This window comes from the organism of the source record quoted next, unplaced genomic scaffold, assembly GCF_019419815.1.
Source record: "Pyrus x bretschneideri cultivar Hongxiangsu unplaced genomic scaffold, Pyrus_bretschneideri_v1 Contig24, whole genome shotgun sequence".
In the NCBI taxonomy this organism is placed as follows: Eukaryota; Viridiplantae; Streptophyta; class Magnoliopsida; order Rosales; family Rosaceae; genus Pyrus; species Pyrus x bretschneideri.
The window spans coordinates 1,965,964-1,985,725 of NW_025999546.1; the positions used below are offsets into that span (position 1 = coordinate 1,965,964).

The window sequence follows — 19,762 nt, forward strand, 5'->3', positions numbered from 1 at the left end:
TCCTACTAATCTTTATAAAAAAATTTAAATTGAAATTGACCAAGTTTTTTTCTTGACTTCGCTATCTTCGGTCGTCACTTTGACAAAATATGCAATCTGGTCCATATTTCTATTTGATATTCATTAAATTTAGCAGGTGACCTAATCCAAGTCAGTCATAGACAACAAACGAGCGTTAAAATAAGTGAAGGTGGGGCCTTCACGTAATTTAACAATGGTAGAGGATTTTTTTCCCTCCTAATCTCTCTCCTCCTTTCCTCCCTTTCTATTTGAACGGTTATAGTTTAGCTCTGTCAACATCTTATATTGATTTTTTTTTATAAAGATAATAAGATAAAAAACAATATGTGAGAGGGGAGAAGGAAAAAGAATGAGAATATGATAGGAGAGAATCCTACTCCTTTAACAATAACTTGAACACTTTTAAAGTTTTACTCACCACCAATACACCTTATCATTTGACACATGTCATTTCAATTAACTCTGGTTAACTTTAATTTTTTTTTTAACAAACGATATTATTTACACTAAAAGGGAGGGAATGAACTTAGCCTCACAATGAGCTAGCAATAATTTGGTACAAATTCGTTTTTTACGAGATTAAATCCAAAACCTCTTATTTACATGTGAAGATGAATACTACTAGACTATGATACTAAGTGAGCGGTTAATTTTAATAATAAATGTTCTTTTCCAATTTTGAAAAAATTAACTATGGTTAAGAAAGGAGCAAAAATTAACTGGTATTACAAAAACGAGTGGCTCAGAGACACCAAACACGGCAGCTTCAGCACCACACAAAAGCTAAAAGCAGCTGCTCACTTAGCTTGTTTTTGCCATTTTCTTCTGCATAAACGTATTATTGTCACAGACGGAGGAGCGGAGGTGGTAAGTTTTTACCCAAAAAGCAAATTAGCAGGTATGATTTTTTATGATTTCTTTTCTTGTAATTTTGGTTTTAACAATGGAGTGCATCTTTTTATTTCCAACTTATTTATTGAGGTTTACAGAAACAATTAGTTTAATCAAGTAGGACTTCTCTTAAATATTAGAATCTGTCTCCTGTAATTTAGATTTTAGAATATTATTTTGATAAAAGTCTAAATTTTTCTGGTTGTTTAATTTGAATAACCATTTTTCAATTGAGGGGAAATATCAAATTAAAAAACTCGAGAAAACTTAATATAAATCTAATTATTATTAAGAATAATTTACTTATTGAAGTAAGTTCAGTAATTAGGAATTAAATCTCTTCCTCATCTACCTCTCACGGCTGGGTTTATCTTCATAATTTTTTTTTCAGGTGCACTTCTGCTTACTATCATCAAGTGGTCTGACATCCTATTTATCATCGTTGGTTGAGTTTAAATTTTAAGGTATATATCTATCCGCTCCATATATCTTCAAAGGTGGAACTAGAAAATTTACGGCCGGTGGGCTAGCCAAGAAGTATAAAAAAAAGTTGGTTTTTTTGAAAAATGACTATACGTTAATGCTATAAGAAAAGCTTGTTCAATTATTCTATGTTCATCGACTTTTAATATGGCAAATATATACATAAATAAACAGAAAAAGTTTAACACACTGTAAAAAAATTTAAATAGATAAAAATCATGCATAAAATAATGGGTAAATTACATTTTCATACTCAGGTTTAGGATCTATTTTAATTCCTTACAATATCTTTAAAACATTTCATTTTTATACATTAAGTACTATTTTATTTCAAAATAATACATCTGTTACATTTTTCATTCATTGATCCGTTAAATGTTGATGTGACTGTCACATATATGAATTAAAAAAAAAAACACTTGAAAACGCAGAAAAAAAATTTTAATTTTTTTTAAAATATGAATTAAAAAAAAAAAAAAAACACTTGAAAACGCAGAAAACCACCTCCCCCCCCACAAAAAAAAAACCCCTCTTCTCCCTCCCAAGCATCCCAACCACCTCCCTCTCTTCCACTCTCTTCACCTTCCCTCCCATCCAAAAACCCATCCCATCCCACCCAAAACCTAAATTTTCTCACCTAAAAAAAAAAAAAAAAAAAAAAATTGAAACACACAGCGACCCATAGTCTGCAACAAGAAGAAGAAGAAGAAGAGGAAGAGGGAGGAAGAAAGGGGAAAAAAAAAATCCCTACCCACCACCTCGACCCAGCTCCTTTCCATCCCGCCCTCCCTTCCCCCGGTAACCCTCCTTGCCTGGACCCTTCCCCCCGCCCCGTGCGACCCACCCCTCGTGCGAAGATGATTTCTTGGAATTTTTTTTTTTCCTCGTTCTCCTCCTCCTTCTTCTTCTTCTTGTTGCAGGTTTAGAGATGTTGGGATGCTTGGGAGGGAGAAGAGGGGTTGCGAGGGTGGGGTGGGTTTCTGTGTTTTCAAGTTATTTTTATTTTATTTTATTTTTTATTTTTATTTTCAATTCAGGTTTTTTTTTAATATTGTTTTTGTCACGTGGTATATATGTGACAACCATGTCAGCCCTTAACGGATCAATGGATGGAAAATGTAACGAATGTATTATTTTGAAATAAAATAGTACTTAAAGTATAAAAGTGAAATGTTTTGAAAATGTTGTAAAGAATTAAAATGGATCCTAAGTCTAAGGTATGAAAATATAATTTACCCTAAAATAATGCAAAAACTGAATCATGCAACGAGTTGCTTTTGAAAAGAATTAAAAGCACTATTAAAGTAAGTAATTATTGTCACGATTTACCATAAATGAATAGTATATGAACTATAAAATAGATTTTGTTGGAAAATAAGTAGTATTGGTTAATGAAGTAAATAAATAAAAGGGTTCTTTAGATATAGACTCTTGCAACTCTTATTTTCTAGATAAAAACCCACCTAGTTATAAACATGTAAACAAAACCCAAATTTAAAAATGACTACCAAGTATAGAAGTAATTGACCTATTATTACAAAATATTATATATATACACACACACGCGCACACACACATATACATGCATAGTACTACATATATGATCAAACATATTAAACTAATTAATCTACCTATATTTAAATTTATGATGAGCAAATAACATATATTTTGTAGGTAATTTATTTTTCATGTATTATTACATATATTTGGCACATTTTATTGTTATAAGATATATGTACAAATAATAGGTAAATTAATCTTGAATAAAATACAATTGCTTTATTTTGCAAGTAAATTAATTTTGAATCAAATAACATTTCTTCATTATGTAGGTATTTTATTTTGTATGTATCATCATATATATTGAGCACATTTTATTATTATATGTACAAATAATAGGTAAACTAGTATTGAATAAAATAATAACATTTTTTTATGTAGGTATATTATTCTGCATATATTTGGGTTTACTTTTATTATGTAGGTAAATTATTTTGCATGAATTTTTATGTATATCATGCACGTTTTTTGTTGTTGTTATATATATGTGTGTGTGTGAAATAATTTACCTACATTTATATGTAAAATATAATTTTTATTGACTTAACTAAGCATGTATTACTACATTTATTAGGCATGTTTTATTGTTATTATATATTATGCAATGAATTTATTATTTTTTTAGTTTTGTAAAATCATTAATTATCCCTTACAATTTGTATGGAATTAATTGTGTAAATCTAACATTCAAATAGGGGTGTTTTGGGCATTGAAAATTTTTAAATGTGTAAAGTCAAATATAATTAATGAATTTGTTGATGTGAAATCTAGTCAATTGGTTTTATTCTTGTAAAAAACTTATGTCGGGTTTTATGTGGAGAAAAATAAGTTTCATGGACTCAAGTCATATTTTCAGTAAATATAAAATAAATACATGGGCTAATAGTGAGATGAATATAAAAATAAATGAAATATAGGGAATAATTGGTTTGTAACCACAAGAGCTACCTAGGCTATAGCCCAGGGTAGCCTTGTACTTGGCTCCGCCTTTGTATATCTTGAAATTTAAACTCATTTTACAGTGATAAATTGAGTAATGAGCATATAAATTACATGGAATAGATGTTTCTAGACTACCTGCAACGTAGATCAATTTCCTATTTTGGTAAAATACTTGCTAGTTAGGAATTGTATTCTCTAATTAAAGAATTTAAATATTTTTATCTAAAAAGGTAAAATTGGTATAAAAACATGTAATTAGATTACTCGACTCGTTCCAAAAAACAACTTATATTTTTGGACCTGAATAAAAAATTATCTTAAAACTTATTATATAATGTCCTCAAGTGTAATTTACTTTTATATTTCCTTCTTTACTGCAGTTGGGCAAAGCTTCATACTTCATCTTCTCAAACATGTTTAAGAGGATCACATTCATCTTGTTGGTTGGATTGCTGGCGTGGGCATATCAGGCCGCCCGACCACCACCTCCAAACATCTGTGGTTCGCCTGGCGGTCCACCCGTAACAGCGCCTAGAATAAGGCTAAGGGATGGAAGATTTTTGGCCTACATGGAACATGGTGTTCCAAAACAAGTGGCAAAGCACAAGATTATCTTTGTTCATCCCTTCAGTAGTTCCCGACACGATCTGATCATTACAATATCCATCTCTCCGGTACTGCCTTGCATGATTCTCTGTCACTTTTCAGTTAACCTCTATGTTGGTTGATTTCGTAGTGGATTTTTTTCTTTTTCTTTTCTCAGGAAGTCATTGAAGATTTAGGTGCGTACATTGTGTCTTTCGACAGACCAGGGTACGGGGAAAGTGATCCGGATCCTAAGAGAACAGCAAAGAGCTTGGCGTTAGATATAGAGGAGCTTGGTGATCAGCTGGAACTCGGATCCAAATTTTATGTAATTGGATACTCAATGGGAGGACAGTGCATCTGGAAGTGTCTTCAGTACATCCCTCATAGGTAAGATTTTACAAGAAGCCTCCTTCGGTACCAGATGATGCGTCGTTCCGTACCGAAATTTTTTTTCTAAAGTTTGATGTGTTTGGGATGCCTATTACAACAGGCTAGCAGGAGCAGCGCTGATTGCTCCGGTGATCAACTACTGGTGGCCAGGACTTCCTGCCAACCTGTCGTCGTATGCCTATAAGAAGCAACCTCCGCAGGATCAATGGGCGCTTCGAGCTGCTCACTATATACCTTGGTTAACCTACTGGTGGAACACTCAGAAATTCTTTCCTAAATCCAGTGTTGTATCCGAGAAACCAGAGAATATGTTTTCCCGCCAAGATTGGGAAATCTTTAGAAATGCAAAGGTTTCTGGAAGAGAAAAGCACAAGGTACTTTCCTTATTCGATCGCTAATTGTTTAGGATTTTATAGAAACTCGGCAGCGTTGATGATTTTTCTTTTGTTTTGTTTTGTTATTTGTTTGGGCAGGCATATGTCACGCAGCAAGGAGAAACTGAGTCCATCTTTCGCGACATGGTAGTTGGATTTGGGAGCTGGGAATTTGATCCTATGGATCTGCAGAACCCTTTTGCCAGCAACGAAGGCTCGGTCCATCTGTGGCAGGGTGACGAAGATAAACTTGTCCCAGTTGAGCTGCAACGCTATATTGCCGAAAAGCTTCCATGGATTCACTACCATGAGTTACCAGGTGGTGGACATTTGTTGCCAGCTGCAGATGGAATGAGTGAAGTCATTTTAAAGGCACTTCTAATTAAAGAGTAGACCATTGACGTCGTCGATACAGGGCAGCTCTCTCAGAGATGCTACATTGTAGAAATGATAAGAGTATTTTTTTTTTTTTTTGGAGATGCTCTAATGATTTGGTTGTAACCAAAATTTTATAGAAATAATAAAGGAATTCTTTCAAGAGTAAGACTTTCAATGGGCTCTCTATACTTCATGTTTTTTACACATTATTTTATAATGTTCGCACGACAGTTGATGTTAAACTGTAAAATATCAGAAAGTTGATAAAAAATTCTACTTTGAAGAGAATTCCATTAGCATTTGTAAGACTTTCAATGGGCTATCTATACTTAATATTTTTTACACAATATTTTATAACGTTCACACGATAATTAATGTTAAACTGTAAAATATCTGAAAGTCGATAAAAAATTCTACTTTGAAGAGAACTCCATTAGCATTTGTCTACTCTTATTAGGACAACTAACAACCCCCGCATTTATACTTGTCTATTATGTCGTGTTGTTGTGCAGACTTCAACTTTTGGATTGGACTAACCAACAACCACCCCTGCCTCTGCCTGCCTGTTCAATGCTGACTCATTAAAATCCCAACCCAATAGAGAAAAAGAATAAAAGCGAAGAGGAAGGCTGCCAACTTATAATATGCCATTAATTAAAATTGACCTATTTCTTGATTTGCCTCCGAACTTTTATGTAACTGTCATTTTTTTTTTTTTAAATTTTTTTTTTTAGCTGATTCTTATTTTAAACTATTATAAATAATCAATTTTTTCCTGTTAGATTTTAAATTTTTTCTTCCATTTTGATCAGGCAAACAACACATGACAATTGTTTGAAGACAAAAAGGTAATTTTATTTTGGTAAATTGGGTGCAAAGCTAATACTTTGCAGCTACTAATTCAAATAGAGAGTGAACGGCATCGAGAAATTCGAGAAGGAAAAAACAAAAAGCAATTTGAGTGAACCACGTCGAGGAGGTGGAGAAGGAAAAAACAAAAAGCAATTTGAGTGAACCGCGTTGAGGAGGTGGAGAAGGATAAAAAAAAGCAATTTGATGTCTAGGAATAAAATTACTTTATTGCCCTCATACATTTGTTGTGATCAAAATAGAAGAAAATTTCCAAAATCTAACATTAAGGGAAAATTTGGTTAATTATAACAATTTAGGCGAGTAATCGACTAAAATTAAAATTTATACATAAATTTAGCAACATTTTACAAGTTCAGAAGGAAGGAAGGAGATAGACAAATATCTCATTAAAATAACCAACAAAACTTATTCCTCCAAATCTTTAAAAAAAGTTTAAAATTAAGATGGACAATTTTTCTTCGCGTCTCCATCTACGTTCGTCACTTTGTCAAAATATGCAATCTGACTTTCATATTTCTATTATTATTTTTCTTTAAAATCCAACAGATTGTCTAAGTCGAAGCCAATTCTAGACAATAAAGGAGCCCTGAAATAGGTGAAGGTGGGTTCCTTCACATAATTCAACAACCACATAAAAGCTAAAAGCAGCTTCAGCACCACACAAAAGCTAAAAGCAGGTGCTCACTCAGCCTGGTTTCTGCCATTTTCTTCTACATAAACTTATTACTATCACAGAGGGAGGAGCGTTGGTGGTAAGTTTTTACCAAAAAACCACATTAGCAAGTATTATTTTTTATGATTTCTTTTCTTGTGGTTTTGGTTAAACAATGGAGTGCATCTTTTAATTTGCAACTTATTTATTGATTGTTTGCGTTTACAGAAACAATTGGTATAATCAAATTAGCTAGAACAGTGTTTCTCTTATATATTAAAATCCGCATCTTATAGTTTTGATATTGTAATATCGTTTTCGATAAAAGTAAAGTGTGTGTATTTGTTTTCTTTATACTTGATTGTCCATTTTTCTGGTTGTTGTTTGATTTAAATAACCTTTCATCAATTGACGGGAAGTAGCAAATTAAAAAACTCGAGAAAACTTACTATAAGTCTAATTTTTTGAACTATTATTAAGAATAGTTTACTTGTTGAAATAAATTCAGTGATTAGGAACTAAATCTCTTCCTGACATACTTCTCACGGCTCATTTTATCTTCATAATTTCTTTTCGGGTGCATTTTTGCTCACGAATCATTATTATCAAGTGATGATAATACTCACAACTCTATTTATCATTGTTTGATGAGTTTAAATTTTAAGGTCTGTATCTATTTACTACACATATGTAAAATTTAAACTCATTTTACGATAATAAATAAAGTAGTGAGAATCACTATCACTTGAGAATAGTAAGCAGAACTATTCCTTTTCTTTTTTTTTTTTCTTTTGGTTCTTCTTTCTCATTTTTGTATGGCATCTGCTACTGCTTTGTTCTTAAATGTAGAAATGAATTCCCCTTATTGAACCTCGTTTGGTCAAGTCTGATTAAAGCACTCCAACCAACCCAACAAATACGAGACAGGTGGCACCAAAGCACCATGGAAGCATTCTCCTCCTTTATTTCTTGTTTTCTTTTTAATCAACTCATTTTATTGTATCTTTGTGTTTTTGTTCCTCACATTTCAAACTTCAAACATCTTCGATCTTTTCTTTTCTCTCACAAATCATCATCTCCTTTCTCAAAATGTATTACAATGTTTTTATGCATACGAAGGTATTATAATGTTTTTATGCATACGAAAAAAGATGGATATATAGTTTCAAATATATGATCATTTGATTACTTACCACGTAAATCGATTTTCTATTTTAAATGCTTAGGAATTGTATTCTCTAATTAAAGTATTTAAATATTTTTATCTAAAAAGGTAAAATTAGTATAAAAATATTTAATTAGATTACTGAACTCACTTCCGAAAAAAAAAATTTTTGGACCTAAATCTAAAAGCACTTTAAAACTTATTATACAATGATGTCCTCAAGTGTAATGTTATTTTTCTATTTGCTTCTTTACTGCAGGCGAGCAAAGTTTCATACTTTCCATCTTCTCATAACATGTTTAAGAGGATCACATTCATCTTGTTGGTTGGATTGCTGGCGTGGGCATATCAGGCCACCCGACCACCACCTCCGAACATCTGTGGTTCGCTTGGCGGTCCACCCGTCACAGCGCCTAGAATAAGGCTAAGGGATGGAAGATTTTTGGCCTACAAGGAACATGGTGTTCCAAAACAAATGGCCAAGTACAAGATTATCTTTGTTCATCCCTTCTTTAGTTCCCGACATGATCCAATCATTGCAACAGCCGTCTCTCCGGTACTGCCTTGCTTGATTCTTTGTCATTTTTCAGTTCAACTCTTTATTGGTTGACTTCGTGGTGGGTGTTTTTTTTCTTTCCTCAGGACGTTATTGAAGATTTAGGTGTGTACATTGTGTCTTTCGACAGACCAGGGTACGGTGAAAGTGATCCGGATCCTAAGCGGACAACGAAGAGCTTGGCGTTAGATATAGAGGAGCTTGGTGATCAGCTGGAACTCGGATCCAAATTTTATGTGATTGGATACTCAATGGGAGGACAGGTCATCTGGAAGTGTCTTCGGTACATCCCTCATAGGTAAGATTTTGCAAGCAGCCTCTTTACCTGATGATGCATCGTTCGGTACTGAAAATTTTCTCTAAAGTTCGATGTGTTTGGGATGCCTGTTACGACAGGCTAGCTGGAGCAGCACTGATCGCTCCGGTGATTAACTACTGGTGGCCAGGACTTCCTGCCAACCTGTCATCTTATGCCTATAAGAAGCAAGCTCCACAGGATCAATGGGCGCTTCGAGCTGCCCACCATATACCTTGGTTAACCTACTGGTGGAACACTCAGAATTTCTTTCCTAAACACAGCATTTTTTCCGGGAAAGTAGAGAATATGTTTTCCCGCCAAGATTGGGAAACCATTAGGAATGCAAAGGTTTGTGGAAGAGAAAAGCACAAGGTACTTTCCTTATTAGATCGCTAATTGTTTAGGATTTCATAGAAACTCGGCAGCGTTGATGATTTTTCTATTGTTTTGTTTTGTTATTTGTTTGGGCAGGCATATGCCACTCAGCAAGGAGAAGCTGAGTCCATCTTTCGCGAGATGGTAGTTGCATTTGGGAGCTGGGAATTTGATCCTATGGATCTGCAGAACCCTTTTGCCAGCAACGAAGGCTCGGTCCATCTATGGCAGGGTGACGAAGATAAGCTTGTACCAGTTGAGCTGCAACGCTATATTGCCGAAAAGCTTCCATGGATTCACTACCATGAGTTACCAGGTGGTGGACATTTGTTGCCAGCTGCAGATGGAATGAGTGAAGTCATCTTAAAGGCACTTCTAATTAAAGAGTAGACCATTGACGTCGTCGATACAGGGCAGCTCTCTCAGAGATGCTACATCATAGAAACGATACAATATCGTTTTTTTTTTTGGAGATGCTGTATTGGTATGGTTGTAATCAAAATTTTATAGTGATAAAAGGGACTCGTCAAGAGTAAGACTTTAAACGGACTCTCTATACTTTATGTTTTTTACACAATATTTTATAATGTTCGCACAATAATTGATATTAAACTATAAAATATCAGAGAGTCAATAAAATATTTCACTTGGAAGAGAATTTCATTAGCATTTGTCTACTCTTATTAGGACAACTAACAACCCCCGCATGTATACTTGTCTATTATGTTGTCGTCTATTACGTCGTGCTGTTTAGCAGCCTCCCAACTTTTGGATTGGACTAACCAACAATCACCCCTGCCTCTGCCTGCCTGTTCAATGCTGACTCATAAAAATCCCAACCCAATAGAGAAAAAGAATAAAAGCGAAGAGGAAGGCTGCCAACTTATGATATGTCATTACTTAAAATTGACCTATTTCTTGATTTGCCTCCGAACTATTATGCAACTGTTAATTTTTTTTTTTTTGAAATTTAATTTTAGCTGATTATTATTTTAAACTGTTATAAATAGTCAATTTTTTCCTGTATTTTGGTCACACAAATAACATATGACAATTGTACGAAGGCAGAAAGGTAATTTTATTTTGGTAAATTGGGTGCAAAGCTAATACTTTGCAGGTACTAATTCGAATAGATAGTGAACGGCATCGAGGAAGTCGAAAAGGAAAAAACAAAAAGCAATTTGAATGACCCGTGTCGAGGAGGTGGAGAAGGAAAAAACAAAAAGCAGTTTGATGTCCACATTAAGAATAAAATTACTTTATTGTTCTCAAACATTTGTTGTGACCAAAATAGAATAAATTTTCCAAAATCTAACATTAAGGGAAAATTTGGCTAATTATGACAATTCAGGTGAGTAATCAACTAAAATTAAAATTTATACATAAATTTAGCAACTTTTTACAAGTTCAAAAGGAAGGAAGGAGATAGACAAATATCTCATTAAAATTACCAACAAAACTTATTCCTCCAAATCTTTATAAAAAGTTTAAAATTAAGATGGACAATTTTTCTTCGTGTCTCCATCTACGTTCGTCACTTTGACAAAATATGCAATCTGACTTTCATATTTCTATTTTTTTTTTTCTTTAAAATCCGGCAGATTGTCTAAATCAAGCCAGTTCTAGACAAGAAACGAGCCCTGAAATAGGCGAAGGTGGGTTCCTTCACGAAATTCAACAACAACATAAAAGCTACAAGCAGCTTCAGCACCACACAAAAGCTAAAAGCAGGTGCTCACTTAGCCTGGTTCTGCCATTTTCTTCTGCATAAACTTATTATTATCACAGAGGGAGGAGCGTTGGTGGTAAGTTTTTACCAAAAACCACATTAGCAAGTATGTTTTTTTATGATTTCTTTTCTTGTGGCTTTGGTTAAACAATGGAGTGCATCTTTTAATTTGCAAGTTATTTATTGATTGTTTGCGTTTACAGAAAAAATTGGTATAATCAAATTAGCTAGAACAGTGTTTCTCTTATATATTAAAATCTGCATCTTATAGTTTTGATATTGTAATATCGTTTTCAATAGAAGTAAAGTGTGTGTATTTGTTTTCTTTATCCTTGATTGTCCATTTTTCTGGTTGTTGTTTGATTTAAATAACCTTTCATCAATTGACGGGAAGTAGCAAATTAAAAAACTCGAGAAAACTTACTATAAGTCTAATTTTTTGAACTATTATTAAGAATAGTTTACTTGTTGAAATAAATTCAGTCATTAGGAATTAAATCTCTTCCTGACGTACTTCTCACAGCTCGTTTTATCTTTATAATTTCTTTTCGGGTGCATTTTTGCTCACAAATCATTATTATCAAATGATGATAATACTCACAACTCTATTTATCATCATTTGATGAGTTTAAAATTTGAGGTCTGTATCTATTTACTACACATATATAAAATTTAAACTTATTTTACGATAATAAATAGAGTAGTGAGAATTACTTTCACTTAAGAATAGTAAGCAGAACTATTCCTTTTCTTTTTTTCTTCTTTTGGTTCTTCTTGTTAACCCAATATCTCATATTCAATGAAGATAGAGAGAGAGAGAGAAAGAGAAAGAGAAAGAGGATTGTAGAGAGAATTCAGAGGGAAAATATGATTGTATTAATATCTTTTTTCTTAATCAGGAAGCTATTACAAGATGGAGTATTTATATCCATAGCAAACCGACTCTTCTAACAAATATAACAGACAAGCTAATCTGTTTACATGTGGCATCATCTCAGCCTTACATTCGTATACTTCTAACATCCCCCCGCAATCTCATGCTTGGAACTGCCAAGCATTAGATTGTTACAATGAAACTTAAACAAAGGAGCACTCAATCCTTTTGTGAGAATATCCGCAAATTGTTCTTGAGAAGACACAAATTGAACACTCAATTTGTTCTTGGCAACCCTCTCTCGAACAAAGTGAACATCTATCTCAATATGCTTAGTGCGCTGATGTTGTACTGGATTGAAGGATAAGGCAATTGCTGAAAGATTATCACAAAACAACACAGGTGAAGAACGAACAGAAACCTTCAAGAAAGCCAGAAGTTGTTGTATCCAGTCTAACTCAGCAGCCGTGGACGATAGTGCCCGATATTCAGCTTCAGTAGATGATCGAGAAACAGTTTGTTGTTTCTTAGATGACTAAGAGATGGGATTGGTACCTAAGAAGACAACTAAACCGGTTGTAGACCTCCTATCATTAGGATCTCCTGCCCAGTCAGCATCACTAAAAGATATTAGATTCAGCTCCAGAGTAGCAGACGAAGACTTGTAGAATGCGGAAGCAACAAAGGATCGGATCTTTATGCGTGAGCAACAATGGCGATTGATACCATGTTAACCCAGTATCTCAGATTCAATGAAGATAGAAATATGTGAGCCCCAGATGCATAGTCCCTTTTAAGTACCTTAAGATCCTCTTCACTGCTGTAAAATGAGAATTCATTGGTGCTTGCATAAACTGGCACACCTGATGAACAGAAAAGGCAATATCGGGCCTAGTAAATGTAAGGTACTGAAGAGCCCCTACTATACTCTTGTACATGGTTGGATTGTTATAGGGCTGACCATCATCCTTCAATAGCCGATTATAAGGGAGACATGGCGTATCACAAGCTTTAGAATCAATCATTTCTGTTTTATGCAGCAGATCCCGTATGTATTTAGTCTGTGATAAGAACAGACCATTGGTACGCCTAGTAATCTGAATACCCAAGAAAAAATGGAGAGTTCCCAAATCCTTTATATCAAACTCAGTTGTGAGAGAGTGAATGACCTGTGTAATTGCTGCAGAACTGCTCCCTGTGATGATTATATCATCAACATACAACAATAAAATCACAACAGATTCACCAGCATGCTTGACAAAAAGAGAAGAATCAGAATATGTATGTTGAAACCCCAGAGAAGGTAGAAATGCAGTAAACCTTTCATTCCAAGCCCGAGGGGCTTGTTTTAACCCATAGAGGGACTTGTGTAACTTACAAACTAACTCAGGGTGTTTAGCATCTACAAACCCGGGAGGTTGAGCCATATATACCTCTTCTTGAAGAACGCCATGCAAAAAAGCGTTTTTGACATCAAGTTGTCGAAGGGGCCAATCAAATTGAGCTGCTAATGCCAAAACTAACCTGACAGTAGTTGGCTTTACTACAGGACTGAAGGTTTCTCCATAGTCTAAACCAGGTTCTTGGCTAAACCCTTTTGCGACCAACCGAGCTTTATGCCGAGCTATAGATCCATCAGAGTGCTTTTTGACCTTTAATACCCATTTGCAGCCCACTAAGTTCTTTTGAGGTGGTAAAGGAACCAAACTCCATGTCCCTTGTTTATACAATGCATCTAGTTCTTCTATCATAGCATTGAACCAAACTGGAACCTTGAGTGCAGATTTGTAAGTAGCAGGTTCCACCAAAGAAAGATCAACAGGTGGAGACTCATCACATGTGGTCAAGAGTGCCTTCTTTTTAACAATTCCACTTTTACTCCTTGTTTGCATAGGATGTAAATTGAGTGGAGGTATTGGTAATACAACTTGTAGACTATCAGGACTAAAATCAATTGCCACAGGGATCTCAGGATAGGAATTTGCAGCTGCAGTAATGGACTGAGAAACAGGATTTGAGGTTACTGGTTGTGAGGATACTAATGAAGGGGGAGTGGAAACAGAATGATGTAATGGTGTAACAACAGGACTATGAGATGATAAACTTGGTGACACAGGTATAGAAGATGTATGGGATGATGCATGAGATGGGAATGTAACTAATTCATTAAGACTATTAGTGATAGGTAATGGATGTGTAAAAGGTGCTGCTGTAGAAGATTGTGTAGATATCTTATGTAAAGAATTAACTACTGTCAATAAGGCTGAATAAGGAAACTCTGTCTCATCAAAGATCACATGTCTAGAAATGTAGAATCTTTGACTTAACACCTCATAACAGATATACCCTTTATATTTAGAAGCATACCCAAGAAAAACACATTTGGTTGTTTTTGGTTGCAATTTGGTATTGTTGTAAGGCTTAAGAAGAGGATAACAGGTACACCCGAAAACCCTTAAGTGTGAAATGACAGGTAAATCCCCAAACAAAAGCTCAAAAGGTGACTTATTCTGCAAAGTTGCAGAGGGCATCCTATTGATGAGATAGTTAGCAGTTTGACAACCAAATGACCAAAAACGGGATGGCAATTGAGCATTTTGGAGAAGTGTAATTGTGGTTTCTACCAAGTGTCTATGTTTCCTTTCTGCTAAACCGTTTTGCTCAGGGGTATAAGGACAAGAAATTTGATGGGAAATGCCTTTTTCTTTAAGAAACCTTTGAAATCTGTGACTAAGGTATTCCCCACCCCCATCACTTTGTAACAATTGAAGTGAAACTGAGAATTGATTCAACACAAATGAATAAAAACCAACAAATGTGTCAAACAAATCTGATTTATTGATGAGAGGAAACAGCCAACAAAACCGAGTACATTCATCAATGAATGTTACATAATATCGAAAACCATCAGCAGAAATACATGGTGTTGGCCCCCAAATGTCACTATGAACAACTTCAAAAGGTTTAACAGCCTTATTGACACTACAATGAAATGGCAGTTTGCTAAACTTGCCTTCTAAGCAACTTTGACACAACACAGGTAATGAAGATTTTGTACAAGGTATTTTAGCTTTACTGAGCATTAAAGACACAATGGGTTTTGAGGGATGACCTAGTTTACTATGCCAAATAGTAGATGTGACAAGCTGACCAAGGAAGGCTGTGGGTTGCAAAATCGATTTCTGAGATGCAGGATGATGATTGACAAGTGAAGGTATTGGATATAGCCCATTACTGCAAATTCCTTTGAACAGTATCCTCCCTGTAGCCTTGTCCTGTATCCAAAAATTATATGCATCAAATATGAGCCAACAGTTGTTGTCAAGGCAGATTCTATGCACAGATAACAAGTTTTGAGACAATTTAGGCACATATAGTATAGAATTTGGGATGAATATGAGGTTTGAGAATTGTACTCCCAATATGAGATACTTTCAGACCTTCACCATTAGCAGTGTGCACTGTTTCAGAAGTAGGATAAGGAGTGGCCAAGGTCAAATTGTTGAAGTCAGCAGTCATATGGTTGGTGGCACCGGAGTCCGCAATCCAAACTTGAGGTGAAGCAGCCGGAGTGGAGGACATTCCAGGTGTTGACTGTGAGGGTTGAGAAAACACAGTGTTCATTGCTTGCATAGAGTATTGTGGAGGAGAGGAATTAGGGAACATGCCAAACTGTGGTTGTGATAGGCGAGGATCTTTATCCTTGTGAAAACAATACTGAGCCGTGTGATTTTGTTGGCCACAAATGTAGCACTTAGGCTTGGACCGGAATTGATTAGGACAGAAAGGTGCAGTGTGTCCTTCTTGATAGCACAGTTGACAAGTATTATAAGGATCAGGATAACTACCATAAGCTTGCTGAGGTGCATGACTAAGAAGACCTGGACTTGGAGTTGGAAGCACTCGAGTTTGAGTGTTATATGACTGCCTTGGCATGTTGAATCTGTTGCCTTGATTAAAGTTGCCCTTGCCTTTGTATTTATTGTTGTATTGCCGAAAACCATAGTTGGATTGCCCAGAATTAGAAGAATGACTAGAACAATGATCACTAGAACCCCTGTCAGTAGTAGAAGAATTGGTAGCCAACATTGCAGACAGCATCTGAGCATTAGTACTTGCATCAACAATTCCTTCCTCAGCAAGCAATTAAGATCGAAACTCTTTCAACGAGATGACCTTTTCTCTTCCACGAATGACACACCGAAATGTGTTATATTCAGGAGGTAATCCATTTAAAGCCAAAATCACAATATCTTCATCTTCAAAGAACACTCCTGCAGCAGAGAGATAATCTTGAGCCTCTTTGATTCTCTGCAGATACTGAGAAATTGTATTGGAGCCTTTTTTAATGTTTTGTAAGTCAGACTTCATCTGAAAGATACTAGTTCTTGAAACTGTCGAAAAATTGTCTTTGAGACGAGTCCAAATGTCCTGAGAACTAGTACTCCCTATAGCGCAAGAAACAGCTACAGGGGATAGTGTAGCCGTTATCAATTGCATAAGTGCACGATCATGCAATTTCCACACTTTATATTCATCAGTTTCAACATTAGCAGATGAATCACCAAAACTGACTTCAGATGCAACAGAAGAAGAAGATACAAAACGAGGAGGACATGGGGACGAACCATCAACAAACCCCATAATTCCATATCCCTCCAGCATTAATTCCATTTGAAAATGCCAATTAAGGTAATTAGAGTCATCCAATTTGACATTCACAGAAGTGGACACAGAGGAAATCAACCCAGTAATCGGAGATTGCAAAATCTGAAGTTGCGAAGCAGTAACCATGGTTATATACAACGAAACTGAGTGAGATAATACCTTTTTGTGGCTCAGACAAAAAAGCAAACACCTGGTGTGCAGTCGAAAAACACCCAGAAAACAAGAATCATGACTTGATTTAGAAACCCTAGAATCTTGAACACCAAGAGAAATCACCAAGAGAAGAAACGATGCAGCTCCAGAGTAGCAGACGAAGACTTGTAGAATGCGGAAGCAACAAAGGATCGGATATTTATGCGTGAGCAACAATGGCGATTGATACCATGTTAACCTAGTATCTCAGATTCAATGAAGATAGAGAGAGAGAGAAAGAGAAAGAGAAAGAGGATTGTAGAGAGAATTCAGAGGGAAAATATGATTGTATTAATATCTTTTTTCTTAATCAGGAAGCTATTACAAGATGGAGTATTTATATCCATAGCAAACCGACTCTTCTAACAAATATAACAGACAAGCTAATCTGTTTACATGTGGCATCATCTCAACCTTACATTCGTATACTTCTAACACTTCTTTCTCAATTTTGTATGGCATCTGCTACTGCTTTGTTCTTAAATGTAGAAATGAATTCCCCTTGTTGAATCTCGTTTGGTCAAGTCTGATTAAAGCACTCCAACCAACCTAACAAATATGAGACAGGTGGCACCAAAGCACCATGGAAGCATTCTCCTCTTTTATTTCTTGTTTTCTTTATAATCAACTCATTTTATTGTATCTTTGTGTTTTTGTTCCTCACGTTTCAAACTTCAAACATCTTCGATCTTTCTTTTCTCTCACAAATCATCATCTCCTTTCTCAAAATGTATTATAATGTTTTTATGCCTACGAAAAAAGGTGTATATTTAGTTTCAAATATATGATCATTTGATTACTTATCACGTAAATCAATTTTCCATTTTAAATACTTAGGAATTGTATTCTCTAATTAAAGAATTTAAATATTTTTATCTAAAAAGGTAAAATTAGTATAAAAACATTTAATTAGATTACTGAACTTACTCCCGAAAACAGCTCTTTTTTGGACCTAAATCTAAAAGCTCTTTAAAACTTATTTTACACAATGATGTCCTCAAGTGTAATGTTATTTTTCTATTTGCTTCTTTACCGCAGGTGAGCAAAGTTTCATACTTTCCATCTTCTCATAACATGTTTAAGAGGATCACATTCATCTTGTTGGTTGGATTGCTGGCGTGGGCATATCAGGCCGCCCGACCACCACCTCCGAACATCTGTGGTTCGCCTGGCGGTCCACCCGTCACAGCGCCTAGAATAAGGCTAAGGGATGGAAGATTTTTGGCCTACAAGGAACATGGTGTTCCAAAACAAGTGGCCAAGTACAAGATTATCTTTGTTCATCCCTTCTTTAGTTCCCGACATGATCCAATCATTGCAACAGCCGTCTCTCCGGTACTGCCTTGCTTGATTCTTTGTCATTTTTCAGTTCAACTCTTTATTGGTTGACTTCGTGGTGGGTGTGTTTTTTTCTTTCCTCAGGACGTTATTGAAGATTTAGGTGTGTACATTGTGTCTTTCGACAGACCAGGGTACGGTGAAAGTGATCCGGATCCTAAGCGGACAACGAAGAGCTTGGCGTTAGATATAGAGGAGCTTGGTGATCAGCTGGAACTCGGATCCAAATTTTATGTGATTGGATACTCAATGGGAGGACAGGTCATCTGGAAGTGTCTTCGGTACATCCCTCATAGGTAAGATTTTGCAAGCAGCCTCGTTACCTGATGATGCATCGTTCGGTACGGAAAATTTTCTCTAAAGTTCGATGTGTTTGGGATGCCTGTTACGACAGGCTAGCTGGAGCAGCACTGATCGCTCCGGCGATCAACTACTGGTGGCCAGGACTTCCTGCCAACCTGTCATCTTATGCCTATAAGAAGCAAGCTCCACAGGATCAATGGGCGCTTCGAGCTGCCCACTATATACCTTGGTTAACCTACTGGTGGAACACTCAGAATTTCTTTCCTAAACACCGCGTTTTATCCGGGAAAGTAGAGAATATGTTGTCCCGCCAAGATTGGGAAAATATTAGGAATGCAAAGGTTTCTGGAAGAGAAAAGCACAAGGTACTTTCCTTATTCGATCGCTAATTGTCTAGGATTTTATAGAAACTCGGCAGCGTTGATAATTTTTGTCTTGTTTTGTTATTTGTTTGGGCAGGAACATGCCACGCAGCAAGGAGAAGCTGAGTCCATCTTTCGCGACGTTATAGTTGGATATGGGAGCTGGGAATTTGATCCTACGGATCTGAAGAACCCTTTTGTCAACAACGAAGGCTCGGTCCATCTATGGCAGGGTGACGATGATAAGTTTGTCTCAGTTGAGGTGCAACGCTATATTGCCGAAAAGCTTCCATGGATTCACTACCATGAGTTACCAGGTGGTGGACATTTGTTGCCAGCTGCAGATGGTATGAGTGAAATCATTTTAAAGGCACTTCTAATTAAAGAGTAGACCATTGACGTCGTCGATACAGGGCAGCTACAGAGATGGTACATTATATACAAATTATGTTCGAAGAGAAATATTTGTAATGTTACAATTCAAATAGGGGAAATAATGAGAGTCGATTCGAAATTAGTTGTATGATGTTCCATATCTCAGGCCATTTTTATGGTTACATCCAGAGAACTCGTACCTGGAAGGTGAACGAACTGCAAAGTTGGAACTACACAAATGACAGATGCAATGCAATTCGTGCAAATGTAACACTCGAAAGGTAAAGCATCTCTTTAGAAACACGATAATTGAAACTGCAGGGACTAGGTGTTGGATTTCCATGCATGTAATACCTGCATGTGGTCCAATATATC

At 35.7% G+C, this 19,762-nt stretch overlaps 3 protein-coding genes across 13 annotated transcripts; all 3 read left to right on the forward strand.

Moving 5' to 3' along the window:
- The first annotated feature begins 774 nt into the window (after positions 1 to 774).
- LOC125478303 lies at positions 775 to 5,793 on the forward strand. Of its 2 annotated transcripts, none has more exons than XM_048586423.1 (6): positions 775 to 888; positions 1,304 to 1,376; positions 4,278 to 4,571; positions 4,661 to 4,872; positions 4,976 to 5,249; positions 5,349 to 5,793. In XM_048586423.1, exons 3-6 carry the CDS (start codon positions 4,311 to 4,313, stop codon positions 5,640 to 5,642), a joined length of 1,041 nt encoding a protein of 346 aa, XP_048442380.1. In that variant the 5' UTR covers positions 775 to 888; positions 1,304 to 1,376; positions 4,278 to 4,310; the 3' UTR covers positions 5,643 to 5,793. The 2 variants fall into 2 exon arrangements, with proteins under 2 accessions (XP_048442380.1, XP_048442379.1); XM_048586422.1 differs by having other exon boundaries at positions 835 to 919.
- Positions 5,794 to 7,114: 1,321 nt separating this feature from the next.
- Positions 7,115 to 19,529, forward strand: LOC125478298. 6 transcript variants are annotated; one of them, XM_048586410.1, is made up of 6 exons: positions 7,196 to 7,252; positions 8,002 to 8,079; positions 18,048 to 18,344; positions 18,432 to 18,643; positions 18,742 to 19,015; positions 19,110 to 19,529. In XM_048586410.1, exons 3-6 carry the CDS (start codon positions 18,084 to 18,086, stop codon positions 19,401 to 19,403), a joined length of 1,041 nt encoding a protein of 346 aa, XP_048442367.1. In that variant the 5' UTR covers positions 7,196 to 7,252; positions 8,002 to 8,079; positions 18,048 to 18,083; the 3' UTR covers positions 19,404 to 19,529. The 6 variants fall into 6 exon arrangements, with proteins under 6 accessions (XP_048442366.1, XP_048442367.1, XP_048442368.1 ...); XM_048586407.1 differs by lacking the exons at positions 7,196 to 7,252; positions 8,002 to 8,079 and adding exons at positions 11,307 to 11,351; positions 17,499 to 17,739; XM_048586409.1 differs by lacking the exon at positions 8,002 to 8,079 and having other exon boundaries at positions 7,115 to 7,252.
- Positions 7,144 to 10,204, forward strand: LOC125478299. 5 transcript variants are annotated; one of them, XM_048586414.1, is made up of 5 exons: positions 7,144 to 7,252; positions 8,577 to 8,873; positions 8,960 to 9,171; positions 9,270 to 9,543; positions 9,643 to 10,204. In XM_048586414.1, exons 2-5 carry the CDS (start codon positions 8,613 to 8,615, stop codon positions 9,934 to 9,936), a joined length of 1,041 nt encoding a protein of 346 aa, XP_048442371.1. In that variant the 5' UTR covers positions 7,144 to 7,252; positions 8,577 to 8,612; the 3' UTR covers positions 9,937 to 10,204. The 5 variants fall into 5 exon arrangements, with proteins under 5 accessions (XP_048442371.1, XP_048442370.1, XP_048442373.1 ...); XM_048586413.1 differs by lacking the exon at positions 7,144 to 7,252 and adding an exon at positions 7,278 to 8,098; XM_048586416.1 differs by lacking the exon at positions 7,144 to 7,252 and adding an exon at positions 7,279 to 8,079.
- Positions 19,530 to 19,762: the final 233 nt, after the last annotated feature.